Raw genomic sequence first — 17,061 nt, forward strand, 5'->3', positions numbered from 1 at the left:
CGAGCAAGGGAACTTTGGTGGAGATTCCCTTCATATGGGCGGAACATCATCTGGTTTCGGTTGCACCTCCATACTTGAAGTAAACGACTAGATATGAAGAAGCCCCGAGCCTTGTGGAGAAAGGGAGAGTAAAGTCCGGGGTCGATCCGGGGTATTACAACGCGCGGGTGTCTGCGTCTCTGTCTCTCTCCCGCGACGTCTGGGCCTGGGGTATTTCGTCGTCTCTTCGGGCCGACAGAAATTGACTGGCCTGCGGGCCGAGAGCGAGAGCGACCACTCAAAATCATGCTCTTTTTTACCTCGTACACAAAGTCATGTATCTCCGTGAGTCGGAAACTGGTCATGGCACGTGGCATTAATTGTCCTCACGGGCCGAAATATAACGTTACTTGACCGGCTCCAGAGGTGCCAGGACGGAGGCTCCCACCACCATCAGTGGTGATTACCTTAGGTAATCATATCCTTTCTCTATTCGTGTATAGATCAGGTGTCTAGCTATATTTAGACTAGCTTTCACTACACGTGACCACTAAATGTAGTATAGCTCCACTACGACGCCCTTGACGCTCTACCTTGTAAGGCTCAGTAGTCGACACGTTTTACCTCGTAGATAAAACAGAGCTGGGATGTCCAGTTGCCTGTTACTTGGCGGGACAACTTGGTAATTGATAACTTGGCGATTTGCCCTATAAGACTTATGATACCGACAGGCATATACCTCATCAATCCTCTAGTGACAAGTCGCAGGAGTAAGTCACCCCTTACCACTTAGGGCCGTCGACTTTGTACGGGCTCACATGTAATCGGGAGTCCTATTCCGAGGACCAATTTCCTTCCTGGTCTTGATCCGTCTGGCCTCATCTTTCGATAGTCCTTCACTGCCATCAGGCAGCATCTTGGCCAGGATCTCAGCGGACCATTCCTCGGGGTCGAAGTCGGTGCCAATCGGGTTCTGCACGAACAATGAACTTCTCATGAATCGGTCGGCCTCATCAGGGAGGTCGAAATTGTCCACTTGGAGCTCAACTTTGTTCCCGTCGGGATCCTGGTAGTACATGCTCGTGGTCATGCCGTGATTGACGCACCATATGGGGACGATGGGCTTCTCTCGCTCCTTGAGCGCGCGATACGTCCGTGCCAAATCCGTCAATGTGGCGTATGTATACGAGGTGTGGTCAAGCCCGGCGGTGTTTGGGCTCGCCTCTCGTGGTGTGATTTCGGGCTTGCGGACAATGGCTATTCGGTGGTGCTCATCGTCATATCGCAGCATGGCAAAGTAATCTGCTTCGAGGATGACCTCGGCCTGCAGCATGTCCACATAGAAATCCACCATGCGCCGATAGTTGTCCTCGGTTGTTTTGAGGACCACATGAGCAAAAGCAGAGGGGCTTGGGTGTGACCGCTTCGTTGGCTTTGGAGTAAGAGTGTTGATAGAATAGCTGTCACTCTGATCTAAAGTCTTCGAGGGCGACATGGTGGGAAGTCCGGGTTCGGCAGGGAGACAACAGCACCAATGATGAAGATAGGGGCGTGATGAGAAGTCGTGCACCGAGTATGACTTATATCATGTCTTGTTTATGGCCTGCATGGACGCTAATTCCGAGGTTTCGGGCCGTACTTTATCACACCTCCCTCAAGCACGGAACGGGAGGGGCTTTTCATCTCAGCGAATTCGTCGATCGTGTCCTTCAGACGACATCTTGCCGCTAGCCGCGTCACCGCCTTATGGACCAGGAGTTGCTGGGATTGATGGGGATTTGTCTGCGAAGCTCAGTGAAAGGGACCAACGGAGAATGTAAAAGGATCATTGCAAGTCAAGAGAATTCGGAAACTCCTGTGTATACTGTCCTGTTGGGACACCAGGATGTATGTTGTACAACAGTTATACGAGGACGACTATGGACCCTCTTCACGACTACTTCTCTAAGCAGCAGGACAGAGAGAATGTGAATGTTGACGAAAAGCCACTCGGTCGTAATATCCTCACTGCAGGGGGATGCCAAGATGATCCTGTCGTACGGGATGGACTAGTTACAAGTACATACCTCGTAGGTGCTTGGAGGAATAATTAGGCCCCCGAGTGCATTGGCTCCAGGCCCCGTAGGCGACCCCGCAGCCCGAACTAGCCCCTCCGTGGTCGGGCCTTTAGAGGGGCAGCATTTCCAGAATGCACCTAAGGTATGTACCTCGTACCTGGGTACCCTCCTGGAGATGGCCACGTACCTAAAGGTACTTTTCCCTGCCACGCGACGCTCTGGACGCTCTCGTGCTCGACTGGGTCCCTTGATACCCCGTCAGTCCGTCAACGTATCCCCGTAAAGTGAACGAAAATGGTTATGGACCAAGTACAGCTCAGGCTGCATATAATGGATACATATAAAAATTTAGATCTCTGTTGATACCGCACACACGGCAGTATCGATGCTTCGGGTTTCACCCTTTGTCAGCCAACGCAGGGGAAGGGAGCGAGGTCAAGTACAGTTCTTGCATGATCTCGCAGGCCATTCGTTTTCTATCAATGGATTGTGAGGGCGCGTCGACCTCGTAAAGGTTAATTGCAGCATCAACCAACAGATCAGGGTCGACGGCATAGCTCTGTATGGATTGATCGCACAAACAGAACGATACGTCGACGAAGCGCCGTTGGGCAGACCTGCACCCCTTGAGCGTGCATGATCTGAGCATTGCCCGACACCAAAGACGAGAAACGACACTGTAAACAATGCATTTTCTGCGTCTTTCACTGTTGGCAGCAAACATCCAAAGACGGCTGCCAACATGACACGTCAGGTCACTAACAGTAATGCGGAAGAAGATCTACCTGGAATCGATTAAGATACCGAGAGGGTTTTGGCGATTGGCCGAACAGCCGCTCCAGAACAACAACCAGCCACCCCCCATTTCTGTACCCTGCGCGAATCGGCCAAAAATAGGCTTGGAGGCGAGTTCCTGGGAATCCAGTCGATTTTCGATCAAAGGGGTATCCTGTTGCACAACGTCATGAGGAAATTTTTTGAGAAAAGTGTGTGTGTTTTTCTCTAATCAAAGCATCGCGCAATGTGCTGGAAAAGAAGGATGAACGGACCAATACCCAGTTAGCTGATTCCAGGCCACATGGATGAGAGGGCGAGAATCCGTAGATCAGTTCCAGAACTCGGGTTTCGACGGGAGTGGATGGGCTTGGACCTGTGGCACTGACTCTTGCAGCACTGAGCATAAGGTGACCCCTAATACCACGGGCAGCAACGCAGACAAAACAATACCAAGCAACAGTTCGAGAACAATGAGGAAAGTAGAGATCACCCGACAGGGGTTGGCCGACGGAGTACATACATACCAGTATCACTCAAAGTACGAGGTATAGCCAACTCCGGCCCCCTGCCTTCGAATGGTAATGGAGACCGTTGCCACAAGCATCCAGGGTCGCCAGAGATTTATCTTGTCTGACTAATTGCCCAATGCTTGGTGGTCTCTCGTGACATCGACAAGATGGTGAGCCAGATTGTTTTGAACCCCCAAAGGATCCAAGTCTCTTTCAAGAACAAAAATGTCTGACTACCACGGAGACTTGATTTGTTGGCTCTCGAAGTTGATGTGGTCATCGTCTATTGCAGGATGAATTTCACCCAGGTGGAAAGGGAAAAAAGTGCTGACTTCGCGCCATGGTTGGAGATCCCTGCTCCTACTGGAGAATAGGTCAGGGCTGTTGGGGTTTGGAAACAGCCCAGTCTTGTAGTAGTCAATCGTAAAAGGCGCGGCTCCAATTACAGAGCAGGATGATGGTTATCCACAAGATTGCGCCAGTGGAGAACGAGCAAAATCAGCGACAAGAGCTGTTTCTTTCTGCACGAGAGGCCAGTGTGGGTGCTTGTCATTTGGCAATCAGGCATCGCCACTAATTAACACTTGAGCATGGATGACCAGAGGGAGAACCGCTGAACGGATAGAGAAGGACGGGGATCGGGGGTTGAGGAATGAGGACCGCAGGCTAGGGCATCACGATTAGTCCAAAAAAGCCCAGACCGGATTGAACGAACTTGTAAGAACTAGGTAGGTTTGTATACAGGCCCGGGAGACTGGTTAGAGTGAAGGTTGTAGGGGTCAAGAAACGAACTGAACCAAAAGACAACGGTGCCAATCGAGAGTGAAGCTGCTGAATCTGAGACGCTCTCTTTCCCTCTCTCCAACAAGGTGAACAACAGGTCAAACTGCGCACCCTCGCACCTTGCACCCTGCAGCTTGCGCTTCGCAGCTCGCGCCTCTGCAGCCTCTGCAACCTTGCGACCCTCACGCTAAATCGCTAAATCGACACGGACTACCACCATTACTCAAACTCGACCCTCAGCACCACCACCTCCTCCCTCCCATCATTCATCCTCACCATCATCACCAAACCCCCTTCCATCTCTCCTGTTGTTCTACTGCGTCGCACGGATCCCGATTTCTTCGTTATCTTCCAGGCTGCTTTTAGTTGTTCCAACCCGGAGCTGGCCAAGTCCCCCAAGCGGATCTCTCGAATCCTGCCCTGCCTCGCCTCGCCTCGCCTGACCTCCGCCTCCCGAATTGCGAACTCCGCGTCCTCGAGTCCAGCCGCCACAGTCTTTACTAATTCCCCCTACTCTTGCTGTTCGAATTCTCGTCCACGAAGTCGTTGCTCATCAAAAACCATCAAAAGAACAATCTTGCACATTTGTTGGCTGTCCGACACCCAGACTCTTCGCCCACCCTAGAAACCTCCTTCACCCTCTGCTCCTCATCGTCCGATCGCCACCAACCCTCCACCGATCTGTCTCCTCCGCTTGATGGCTGCTGGTCCTTGTATATTTTGATACTTTGTGGATAGCCAGACAAGATCTTGTCTTGGTGACGGAATCGGCTGCCCGACGACGCCGCAGCTTAAGTACTGGTGGACGTGACAGGAGTTGCCACAGCTCATACGCCCATTGCGCTGTGAGAAATCCCAGGACAAATATACTTATCGCATTCCAACCTCAAGCTAAGGACATCGAGGCATTGCATGGTGGGGAACTATTGGGCAACATGAGAGAAGTCAACTTCAGCATACCCAATGTCAATAAGGCCTCTGTCCATATTACCACCACTCTTTATGACCGTCGAGCCCTGGACTGCACCTCGACCCTCCCCCTTATCAATTCCCTCAATCACTTGGCATACCTAACGACTTCTTCTGCACGTATTCGAGATATCCTTACAGTCGATGGCGGCGTCGAGCGCCTGGTCTGCATATTAAAGGAGGGTCGGAGCAAAGATGAAATGCACATGTGGAAATGGAATCTTGCTTTTCAGTGCATCGTGAATATTGGTGTCCGAGGGTCAGAAGGTGTGCGCACGCGTGTCGTGGAAGCAGATATGGTACCTGTTATCGCGACAATCTTGTGGGACTACATCTTGGTCATCGAGATGGAAAAGGCAAAGGCCGATGCTGAGCAGGAGAAACGCAATGGCTCCAAGCACTCGGGGAGTTTCAAGTCCTCCAAACTATCTCGAGAACTCACACAAGATCCCGCAACAAGGACGTCCTTCTTCGAACACCTGCACGCGGCCACCGATCACCGTTCCAATCGTCGCCAAGCTCCTCCACCGTCCTTGGATCTCCCACAATCCTTTTCGCAGAGTTTTGGTGCCACAGAAACAGCCCCGGCGGAAGGAGGAAGCATCATGCCTCCAAGCGTTTTCACGTCACCTCCCGAACGGACGATGTTTGCTCGTCGTGAATTGCACCATCACAACCGTGGTCAAGAGAGCAGGAATTCTTTCCACAGGTCTCTTAACCTGCAACCACCGGCTACTGCGGTGCCCTCGATGGATGCTTCCGACGGATTCTCTTTGCGACCTGTCCGGGAGGTGGATAGATTGCCTTCAATGCTACCACCCCTAAACACGGGGGTGACATCTCATCCCGACTCACCGACTACTCCATCTGCACCACTTCATCGCGGAATGCTCTCTCCTGTTGGTCGCCGTGCGAGAAGGCCGTCCATTCGACATCAAAATTCCACTGGCGATAACGACGATATTGGTATGGAGGACGTGGCTGGCCCCGACGACGACCTCCTGGATCCCGAGGCTCCAGTTGATGGTCGGAGCAGGGTCCAAACTCGGGATCCTAGTCCTCATGATCTTCACGAATTGGACGGCCGGCAACCACTGACGCTCGCCATACCTCCGCAGCAGGCTCGAGAAATTGACAACAACGTGGATATTGCGCAGCAGACACCGATCACCGCAGGTATGGGCAATCCCTTGGGGGCAGCTGGTCTCGAGGCATTGGGGGCGTCGCCTATTCCCCCTCCGCCTGCCACTGCTGCTTCTCCTGCAATCCCCCTTAACGCATATCCAAATTTCTTCCTAAGAAACGCCACTGCCACTGCCACAACAGCCCTGATGCCCCGCGATGAGGATGTTTTAATGGGCTTGCAATTACTTGCTTACATCTCCAAATACTGCTACCTACGGCATTACTTCCAAGCCACGCATTTAGTTCCCCGACTTAGGATCGATCGAGAGGTTGAGAAAATTTACGGGCCGATGCGAGGCTGTGCACCTCTTCCAGAACCCACTGAAGACGAAGACGAAGAGTTTCTGCAACCCGACGACTACAATATTTTCCCCCTGGTGGAGAAGTTTACCGTTCGTCACCACTCCAAAGATATGCAATATTGGGCATGCGTGGTCATGCGCAATTTATGCCGAAAGGACGACGCCCGGGGAGGAATTCGTCAATGCGCCAACTACAAGTGTGGAAAATGGGAGGAGTACACACGCCAGTTTGCCAAATGCAGGCGGTGCCGTCGCACGAAATACTGCAGCAAAGTTTGTCATTTGATCCCCTAACGTTCGAAATGCTGAGACTAACTGCGTTTAACTAGGAATGCCAGCGGGAATCGTGGAGCATGCATAGGCACTGGTGCCACCTGGAAAATGCATATCTCAATCGCAGGACCAATGCATAAGTTGCACGTTTGTAATTGCATAGCCGTGGAGTATTTGGACCGAGCGTCATTGGCGTTGGCGCCGTGGAGTTTATTGACATTTCAAGGCATGTAGCTTTGAGCATGGTTTTCCGCATTCAGCCTTTGGCAAAACACCCAGCACGATTGATGTACAGCGAATCGATATTGTTGAACGAAGTATGCAAAGACTTTGAGAGTATATATCATCAACGAATGGAGCGGAGGACGTGGCGTTGACGCGAGAAAAACGGACCTGTCCACGACGACGATGAGCAGCAGAGGTGTTTTGGATTGCTGGACCTTTACGCTGGATCTCGTCGACTGTTTGGGCACGGGGCTGCTGGTCTTGCGAAGATTGTTACTGACACACTAGATGTGTAATATGACGAGCCGAGTAGTGCACAAAATGATGAATATTGAGATAGTTAACCTGCATCTGTATCAATTCTGTTTCTCATATCTCATTCTTGCGGTCGACTGACAACTCTCGTCTATAGCTTACAGCATCGAGAGGGTTTTCGGAGCTCGCCGCTCGATGATACCAGGCAAATCGAGGCGTGTAAATGTATATCAAGGTCGCTACCACCCGCTGATAAGTTCTTTTCCTGGCAGTACGCCACCTCGAAATAGTAACCCCTTTGGCGTTGTGTCTGAGTTGCCTAGTAAATATGGGGTCTATCGAAGGTGTCGACACCGCCATACAGTTGCCTGTCATTGACATTTCAGAATTCGGGCTCGAGGTTGGGAAGCGGGTATTGGAGGCTGCGACCAGGTTCGGCTTCCTCTACATCGAGACCAATGGCACAGGCTTCACGGAGAGTATGGTGGATCGGGAATTCGAATTGTCTCGCCAGTTCTTTGCCCTTCCTGAAGCAGAAAAGGAGCATTATCGAATCGACAAGACGGATCGAGGCTGGGCCGGATTGCACGGTGAAAACCTCGACCCCAAGACACAGCGCAAAGGGGACTTTAAAGAAGCTTTGAATATTGGAGAGTTCCTGAATGGAAAGCCGCAACAGCCTCTACCCAAGTTGCTGGAGAGCCATGTTGACGAGTTGGCCGAGTTCGAGAGGGCCTGCAAACAAGTCTGCGATCGAGTGCTTGACCTTCTTGGGTTGGCCCTCGAGGTTGAAGAGCGCAGTTTCTTTTCATCACGGCATACCCAACCCAGCGGGTGCACCGTCCGCCTCCTGCACTATCCTGCCATCCCTGCCGATGTGGACTATCAACCAGAAATCGATCTCAGAGCTGGCGCTCACTCCGACTACGGAAGCATCACCTTGCTGTTCCAGCGACCCTCACAACCAGGTCTCCAGATCCGAACCCCGGGGGACACCTGGGCACCTGTTCCCATTATCCCCAGCGGATATCACTCCAAGACATTCCCGCCGATCCTCGTCAACATTGGCGATTTGCTGTCATACTGGACCAACGGAATCTTGAAGAGCACGGTACACCGAGTCATCTTTCCCAAGGAGGAAAGAAGAGGGGGCGAGGACCGGTACTCGATAGCATATTTCTCCCACCCAGGGAATGATGTGGAATTGACACCTATCCCGAGTAAACTGGTAGCACGGCACAAGCTGGACGAAGACAAGGAGGTGGGATATGGAGGCGGCGCGACCAGCAAACGAGCTATGACGGCCAAAGATCATCTATTGTTCCGGCTGGATGCAACCTATGGATTCAGGGGAGCACAGGACAGGGAAGTAGAGAGCGCTCACTGAATAATGGGGAGGAGAAGCCGTCGCTTTCACTTCCAGCAAAACACCAGACTTGTTGTAGATGGTATAGTACAGCCTTGCGAATGCGATTCCGAGTATCACGAGTACTTAGTAACCGAGTCTACGTGACGAGTACGACTGTGCGCCTCATCTGAAGATGGGGCTGAGTAGGCGGAGAAAGAGACACAGCGGGCACCAGTCGGGTTCCCTCCCTGGTCAAACCACAGTCTTATTATTGTCCCAAGTCCCGGGAGCTCAAGGTCCATTGTACTCGTCGCGCTTGTCTAGACCCGAGTGGCTGTTAGCGCCCGCAGTTTGCATCCTCAAAAGTTACAACGTTGACCTTTCGAAAGGTCCACGCTCGTGAAAGCGCAGACAAATCCACCTGCTCTTCCGCCGACTTGCTTCAGACAACAAAAGCGATTTTTGTCTTCAGCTGTTTGATTTATTCACTCACTCATCCACTCCTTCTTTTAAACGGTCGCTTTTGTGTTCTTGGACTGTTGATCCTCGCCTGCGTTGAAACTTGTTCTTCCTTTTCCTTTTCTTACCAGTGGCCTAGCATGTCAGGTATTGGAACCCCCTTAGTAACCCTGTGCACATTGCTCTTCTCACCTTGTAACCAGTCCAGAAGTTCGACCAGTGGGCAAGCAGGCATGTCGAACTCTGCCAGCTGCAAATGCTGCGAGACGCCGTCATCGGTGTCGATGCCTCATACTACCTGAACCTCCGCCTCAACGGGAATAACGAAGAGCCTCTCAAGCATGCCCTCGGAGGCCAGCCGTTTGTCTTCAAAAAAGCCGTCGAGGATGACATCGCCTTCCTGCGACAGAATGGCATCACATTGGTGTTCGTCTTCAACGGCCTCGACTACGTGAACAAAAGCCTCCCCGACTCGCAGTTGGCGGATAGCCGAAGAGTACAAGATGAAGCGTGGCATCACTATATGAATGGAGATAGTAAGCGCACGGTGACAGACTTTGGAAAGGCAAAATACCCCGTCGACATCATGACCCGGACGCTTCAGAAACTGTTGTTTGATAATAATGTTCAATACATGGTCGCTCCATACAGTGCCACTGCGCAGGTGAGTCGACACACGGGAAATCTGATGGAAAGTGTCGGAGACTGAATCGGGCATCAGTTGTCTTATCTTTTGAAATTGGAAGATCAATACATTGATGCTGTCATGGGCAGCACCGAGTGCTTTCTCTTTGGGGTGGACAGGGTGGTGACGGATTTCAATCTCAACGACTCTACATTGAGCTTGGTCAGCCGCGCGGCGTGCGAGGATATACTGAAAGCCCACAAGGACGTGCTTCGAGACGCCCAACTCTTGCTTGGAACCTCCTTCACTCCGACCTTCCCGATCCTAGAAAGCATGGCCGCAGCGAAGCCGACGGGCATTGTGGACGCCATCACCCTCCTTAACGGGGCCGGCAAAAGTGTCATGCAGCTTTGCAACTACCATCGAGACAACCCTCAAGCCCAGAGCATGGAGTACGCCGACCGTTACAAGAAGGCGATCATGACCATCAGGCACCACGTGATAATGGAAAAGAACGGTGTCGTTGCGCCCCTCAACTTTGACGAGGCGCCCGGCGATGTCCACGAATTTGTTGGACAGAGACTACCCGAGGAGTTATTCTTCTACGTCTCCAAGGGCATGCTCGGCCCGCAGGTACCAAACTGGCTCACGTCTGGAGAAATCGCCCTTTCGCTTCCTGGGGGAGTCTTCGATTCGGAGCCTTATCGAAAATTGGTGATAGAATTCCTCAACCCGTACCGAACCGAAGCGCTCAAAATCCTGGCAGAGTCGCTCCACTACTACTACCAGTCGCGGGTCATCAAGGTCAACCCCTGGGTTTCCCAGAATACAAGCAACTTGACAATCGAGATACGCAACACTCCAGCCATGAAACCAAAGTTGGTCCAGTGGAAAGTCCGGGGGGCCAATATTGAATCTGTGATTGGTAAAGGCGAGGTAGGTGTCAAGACCCTGCAGTCATGCATCCTCTGACGTTGAACAGAATATTGGTCTATTTCTACCTTGTCTGCGATCTCTCAAAGACGTTACATTTGCCAAGAAGACCATTACCCTTGGCAAGTTGGAACACCCAGCTCTTCGAACTGCTGATGAGGTAGCCGTCAACACAGTCTTCCGGTACTTACAAGTTCGTGGCTACGTCGATGATCAACACAACGTGACCACCTGGGGCAAGGCTCTGGAAACAGCGTTGACGATCGCCGACGAGGAGTGTACCATCATTGGCGTGGAGATGCTGAGACTTGGGCTGTTCACTGGCAATTTCGCTTCAGGAGACCCGGTAGCAAAGACTGGTTGGTTCGACCATTCTCTTTCTTCCGAAGGCTGCTAACTCTCGCCTAGACAAAGATCACGACCGGAAAGTCAATACAAACCTCATTTCCAAGGTTGCGTGCTTGGGTAGAATCCGGCACAAGCCCATGGGATTTGTCGGACCTCTCGATCGGCAGCTGTTAACATATGCTTGGAAGATCTCGGCAGTCCGCACAACCCTTAGAGATCTCTTGGAAACAATCATGACGAGCATGTTTTTGAATGGTGACGTGGATCGGGATCGTGAAGACTGGATTGCTCTTGCTCAAAGGTGTGTTCATGTACTATGCGATCTCTGCGATGTGCCCGACTAATTCGACTCCATAGGCTCCCATTTTCCAGCGACAATGGCTCCGGGCTTGCAATCGCGGTCAAGACGTACCTGGACGCCGTCAGCGAAGAACCCGAGCCAACCGATGCACTCAAGACCAGCATTAAGCAGCAAGAAGGGAAGTACAATTGGTTCGCACAACTTCGCGGCAGTGGTTACTTGACTAAGAGTCTCGATCAAGCCTGGAAGATATGGGATGCGGTGAGTTCATTGGAATTGCTGGCTAGAATCACTCGTGCTAACTACCGGTAGATTTATGCTGCAAGTCAAGTGCCAGGTACAGACGTTAAGGAGGCCAAGCTCTTCTCTGAGGCGAACGAATGGCTTGCCCCCCGACGATGAGCTGGTTTGTTAGGCGAAGAAGCAGAAACATAAGATCTACTCCGTGGAGCAGTATATCATAAAATCTTACTCGCACGGTACGCCATCTTCTTGAGCAAGGATTTGTGACGCCGCAACGACAGCTACCGAGCTAGACCGCGCCGCCGCTGTGAGCTGGAAGCAATCTCTGGCATCAGATACCGTCCTCGACTCGTGCGGGTCTGGGCCTCTTCACGAGAGTTGCGCTCAGCAGCCACGGTGGGGTCACAAAGTCTTATCTCTCGGCGCCGCTGGCTTGCGACGAAGGCGTATACGGCTTGAGCAAAAGGGGCGGCAGTTGAGGGGAGAAAGGGTCATTGGCATCCCCTAGTCTGAAGGAAGAAATAGACTGTAAGATCCCAGTTGCAAGGGCAGCACCCGAGCTCATCGAGATACTGTCTCTCTCCCTTGCGCGCGTGCACTGCGTTATTGGGAACGATTAAGTTGCTTTTACCAAGTAAAAGTACTTTGGATTCAGATGCAGGATGGAACAAAGTTGGGAGTGGAGGTGCTGGTGGTTGGTGGCAGACGACATGTGTCGCCTGCGCTTCAAGCCCTGCCTGCGCTGAAACGGCCGGAAATGCCCGCTTATACCTTAAGAGGCATGCCCTTCCGCCCCTCGTGGCGCTCGTGGCGCTGGTGCCGCTTCCTGCGCAATGACATACTTGGACCAGTCTTTACCTTATCCCACCCCTATCTATCCTTTGACTTTGAGCTCGCAGCCACTTATCGTTCAGATGTTTGGGCAAAGAAAACCCAGAAAAAATATCCATCCCATCATTACTACTCGCACGGCACACTCGTTCAGAAAACCCCCCCACGAGCCGGGGCGCCAGAGCCGCGTGCCGGTGCCCTTACCTAAGTGAAATTTCCTTCTCATAAGCAATGTTGGGCGCGAAGGGGGCTACAGTATGCCTGTCCGTTTCCCTCCATCTCAATCCTCAGAAGAAGAGCCCATTGAGATGGAGGACAATGGCATTTTGGGGAATTCCTCGAGGCAGAGACTCCTCCAACCGCGAGCACGCGATGCCGGTGGACGGCTCACCGGACTGGCCTCTCACACCTTGGGCCTGATTCTTCTGCTTGTCGTCGTCTTCCTATGGACCATGTCCAATTTTCTCGGTAGTGTATGTATGGCCTGCATGGGTGTTGTGCGGTCCTTGGGTTTTAAGAGAATAGTGCTAATCGCATGCAACATCCACAGAGTATATTTGCTGACAACACTTATGCCAAACCCTTCTTTCTGACTTATCTCAATACTTCGACCTTCATGCTGGGCATGATTCCTACACTCCTCCAGATCGCATATAGACGGCATCGGAACCATGGTGATTTGTACGATACGATCCGCACGAGCGTGTTGCAGACAGTCAAGAGAACAGGCTATCGACGACTGTCGATCATTGACGGTACACAAGATGGTGAAGACGGGCAAGACTTTGAGTCCGAGACATTCATTCAGAAACCCAGCAGGAACGGTTCCAGCGCGGACATCGGCCGTCCTGGGCATGACGGTGTGGAAGAAGGGGATAAACATCTGGGAATCATGCCGACGGCCAGGCTGGCCTTTGCCTTTTGCATACTCTGGTTCAGCGCCAACTACTTTGCTATGGCTTGTTTGAAGTACACCACGGTGGCATCCACCACTATTCTGACCTCAACCTCGAGTTTCTGGACGCTCTTCATCGGCGCCTTGACAGGGACGGAGAAGTTCACCTGGCGGAAACTCTGTGGCGTCCTGGCGTCCTTTGCAGGGATCATGCTGATCTCGAGCGTGGACTTTTCAGGCAAGGCAGACGGTGCATCTCCCGATTCACCGCCAGCGGGGGAGAGAGCGATCCTCAGACGCGAGGACACGTTCCCGGACAAGTCGCCCTCGGAACTCGCCCTGGGGGACGCCTTTGCATTGTTGTCCGCCATCATCTACGGCGTCTACACCGTCACCCTGAAGAAGACGACGCTGAAGGCGCTGCCGCGATCTCTCAATATGCCCCTTTTCTTCGGCCTGGTCGGCACCTGCAACTTGATCCTCCTCTTCCCGCTTTTCCCCATTTTGCATTTCACGGGCCTCGAGCCCTTCGCCTTCCCTCCCTCCAGGAGAATCTGGACGATCCTGCTCATCAACAGCTGCGCGAGTTTCTTTTCGGACCTCTGCTGGGCGTATGCCATGGTATTGACCTCTCCACTTCTGGTGACGGTGGGGCTGAGCCTCACAATCCCTCTTTCTCTGGTCGGCGAAATGGTCCTCCAGGGCCATTATGAGGGCTGGGTATACTGGGTCGGTGCGGGGGTTGTGGTCGGCAGCTTCTTGTTCATTGACCAGCAGGAGAAGAGGGAGGAGGAGGTCTCGCACGGCGGCTCTAGCCGTGGCATCGAGGCCCTGAGCGGGGAATACGACGAGAATGATGACGGTGCTGCCGCCACTTCTATTGCTGGTGGTGGTGGTGAGGTATTCTCCAGCACGGCAGGAAACAGCTATGGCGTTGATGGGCACGGCTACGGACATAGACACGGGTCCTGATTTCCTAGGTACCTAGACTTTGGGCGGCTGAGATTGGATATATACTCCGTGTTCAAGTAACCGCCATGTATACCATCTACAAACATACAGTACCTACCAAACCTCAGGCCTCGGATAGAAACCATGAATGAACAAGACTATTCTTACATAACCCATGCAATAGTATTTTTCCATGTTGACAACCCGTGGTATGTGCGTACGTAAGTAGCACTGGCCGAGCTCAGCGTTGGTCAGCTCATGATGCCAGGCCAGACCATCTGAGTCGCCTCCATCTCCGTCTTCGTCTCGGCCAGAGGACGAGAAGAGTTCTCCAGAAGGGGCAAAGGGACAAAGGAGAGAGAGCTCGAGAACTTGGATGATTCCATTATTTGACCTTCAAACTACCAAGATTGACAAGTATGGTAAGACGGCATAATGCCGAAGGACTAGAAAAGTACTGAAGACCATGGAGGTGGCTGAGGAAGTAAAAGATCAGGATGGGTGGGTTCGGAGACCCGATGCCGTTAAATAATTCAGACAACAAGGACGATGGTCCCCGCTTGAAGGGGTTCGACATTGAGGGAGAGGTCATTGCAGTCGCTGGGGAAACGTAGCCAGAGCGACATCTGTGTGCTGTCAATACACTGCAGGTGACAGAAGACAACGCTGTGCATTTGCGCGTGGTCCATTCTTTGGCTTCTGAAGGTCGTTGAAAAGCCCGCAGCTTGGTGTTGAGCGTGACTCCATCATTCAAGACCCAGTTCCTTCATAGTCGGCCTCCCGTCTCTCCATGGCCTCGGCTCGCCTTCACCAGGCATTTCGACCCCATTCGGTAACTGCACCTTGGGAAATCCGTCTCTCTTCCATACGTAGACCTCGTCGGGATCCAGGCTCTCAAACGCACCTGGCATTGAACGTGTCTTGTCTTCGTCGCTTTCCTGCCTTGACACGACCCATTTGCTGCGCACCTCGTGGGCTTTATCCTCGTCGACCAGAACCAGAGCACCGCTGTGCCAGCCCGCAGCTGCGATAGCGATTGGGAAGTATGACCCGAGATTGGCATAGTCCTCTGTGGTCTGGCTCTTGCCTGGCTGAGCATCTGAGTCTGTGGGTACATTACTCGCCGGTCCTTCTTCCCAATGCCTCCCTTCCTGCTCGACCCATTCACTGAATGCAGCTTGTTTTACCGCATCAACGTCCCAGATATGGCGGGCTAGCTGGCCGTTCAAAGCGAAATGTGGTTGACTTAGCTGGTCTTCCATCCATTGCAGCCAATCCTTCCGTTCAGGCTCAAACCAGATTTGACGGCCGCGGATATTGGCAATGGGAAGTAACACAGCATCACTTCGTAGGCCAGGTCTTTCTCGGCGCAGGCCACGAAATCGACCGCCATGTTCCGGACCAGAAAGGCCTAGCGAACCACAGCTTTGGGAGTCCGTACCGTATGAAGTGATTTTGCCGTTAGCGTGTAGGGCGTGGTAATGGTAGTCGCCATATGCAAGTGATATAACGCCTGTATGCTGCATGGCGGGTATGTCCTGAGGTCTGGAGGCAATCAGTGTGGTCACAGTAGACGAATCCTCTGAGGATAGCAAGTCGGGGTGATATCGAACGGTTTCAGCACAACGTCTGATATAGTCTATGTCACCAGCAAGTACTTCGCCTGCTGCTGTGAAAACACCAAACCTGTGGAACTGACCCTGAATATCTTTCAATTCACGACCTGGTGCGTCGAAGCCCGGGAGCTCGAATGGAGGATGACTTGGTCCAGGCTGATCAGGGTTATCGACGTGGACAGCACATGCGTAGACCTTGGACTCGTTCGTGATCCATACGATGTAATTCTCAAGAACGATGTGTTTGAGGACCTCCACGTCTCCTGTCTCGGCTCTTCGCTTCGCAGTTCCTGGAATAATCCTCTCTTTGACCTCCTTCCCATCCAGCATTTCGTCCACTTGGTCATTTTGAATGGGAGTCCAATAGACAATACCTATATTCGGCACATAGGCGGAGCTCTCTGCCCAACCTGCAGCGACTCTGGTAGGTCGTCCGCCGAAGTCTGTCCCAATCCGCGAGAAGACCATGAGGCCTCTGGCATTGATTCTGTCCCAGGAGAGTATTTTTCCTTCATCAGTGAGTGCCAGGATATGACGACGACCTGAAGAAAACTGTCGGACGGCGGAGGTGCTCTGAGTTAGATATTCGAGCTGGCGGAAGTGGTCGGAAGATTCGCCTACCACCCTGCCGTCCATAGAATCGATTGAGCCGGTGGTGTATAGCTTGCCGTCCGAGGACAGAATGGTAGTGGACCAGCCTCCACACTGAAGATCAGCTATCACTCCTACGTCGTCGGGGATGTGAACTTCTGTGGGCCAGGTGGAGGAGGCTCGCTGGAACGGTCGTGAATGGATCATGGTTGGGAGAGGACGATGTGGGACGCGTGGAAGGGCTCTCTGGGGAATATGATGTGGACCATGAGGCAGTGGTCGACGAGGCACTGGGAGAGCTCTTCCAGGTCCCAAGCTCCCTTTCAATCCTTGGCCCCAAGTGTAAAGGCGAGTTTGGGTCTTGAGTCGTTTGTACAGCCAGTACCAGCGAGGCCCATCGGCCGCGAGAAGGGGACTGATCGGGAGACGGAATGTGTTCGAGGCTTCATGTCTCCAGTACACGGAATCTTGTCGATATTTCAAGTATACGGCCTTGGATGCACGGCAGAATGCGAGGTAGTCCTGTGGATCAAGGTGGGTTAAGATGGAGGGAATCACATCGTCTGGCAGCTGGAGGAGTGGCATTTCTGCTGGATCTGAGCATCG

The 17,061-nt window shown here is 52.5% G+C and overlaps 6 protein-coding genes across 6 annotated transcripts; 4 read left to right on the forward strand and 2 right to left on the reverse strand.

The window, feature by feature from the left end:
- Positions 1-793: 793 nt before the first annotated feature.
- AYO21_00949 (hypothetical protein) lies at positions 794-1,474 on the reverse strand (the record flags this gene model as incomplete). The annotated part of the gene is made up of 1 exon (XM_022650936.1): positions 794-1,474. The coding sequence occupies one exon, from the start codon at positions 1,472-1,474 to the stop codon at positions 794-796; it is 681 nt and encodes a 226-aa protein (XP_022516939.1).
- A 3,566-nt stretch (positions 1,475-5,040) lies between these two features.
- On the forward strand, positions 5,041-6,855 carry AYO21_00950 (hypothetical protein; the record flags this gene model as incomplete). Its single annotated transcript, XM_022650937.1, has 1 exon — positions 5,041-6,855. The coding sequence occupies one exon, from the start codon at positions 5,041-5,043 to the stop codon at positions 6,853-6,855; it is 1,815 nt and encodes a 604-aa protein (XP_022516940.1).
- A 787-nt stretch (positions 6,856-7,642) lies between these two features.
- Positions 7,643-8,701, forward strand: AYO21_00951 (hypothetical protein; the record flags this gene model as incomplete). The annotated part of the gene is made up of 1 exon (XM_022650938.1): positions 7,643-8,701. The coding sequence occupies one exon, from the start codon at positions 7,643-7,645 to the stop codon at positions 8,699-8,701; it is 1,059 nt and encodes a 352-aa protein (XP_022516941.1).
- A 560-nt stretch (positions 8,702-9,261) lies between these two features.
- On the forward strand, positions 9,262-11,730 carry AYO21_00952 (hypothetical protein; the record flags this gene model as incomplete). The annotated part of the gene is made up of 7 exons (XM_022650939.1): positions 9,262-9,268; positions 9,325-9,785; positions 9,843-10,682; positions 10,729-11,038; positions 11,088-11,328; positions 11,385-11,589; positions 11,641-11,730. The coding sequence occupies 7 exons, from the start codon at positions 9,262-9,264 to the stop codon at positions 11,728-11,730; spliced, it is 2,154 nt and encodes a 717-aa protein (XP_022516942.1).
- Positions 11,731-12,659: 929 nt separating this feature from the next.
- On the forward strand, positions 12,660-14,269 carry AYO21_00953 (hypothetical protein; the record flags this gene model as incomplete). The annotated part of the gene is made up of 2 exons (XM_022650940.1): positions 12,660-12,875; positions 12,953-14,269. The coding sequence occupies 2 exons, from the start codon at positions 12,660-12,662 to the stop codon at positions 14,267-14,269; spliced, it is 1,533 nt and encodes a 510-aa protein (XP_022516943.1).
- A 725-nt stretch (positions 14,270-14,994) lies between these two features.
- On the reverse strand, positions 14,995-17,040 carry AYO21_00954 (hypothetical protein; the record flags this gene model as incomplete). Its single annotated transcript, XM_022650941.1, has 1 exon — positions 14,995-17,040. The coding sequence occupies one exon, from the start codon at positions 17,038-17,040 to the stop codon at positions 14,995-14,997; it is 2,046 nt and encodes a 681-aa protein (XP_022516944.1).
- Between the last annotated feature and the right edge of the window lie 21 nt (positions 17,041-17,061).

Source organism: Fonsecaea monophora, assembly GCF_001642475.1.
Source record: "Fonsecaea monophora strain CBS 269.37 chromosome Unknown Scaff3, whole genome shotgun sequence".
Taxonomy (NCBI): Eukaryota; Fungi; Ascomycota; class Eurotiomycetes; order Chaetothyriales; family Herpotrichiellaceae; genus Fonsecaea; species Fonsecaea monophora.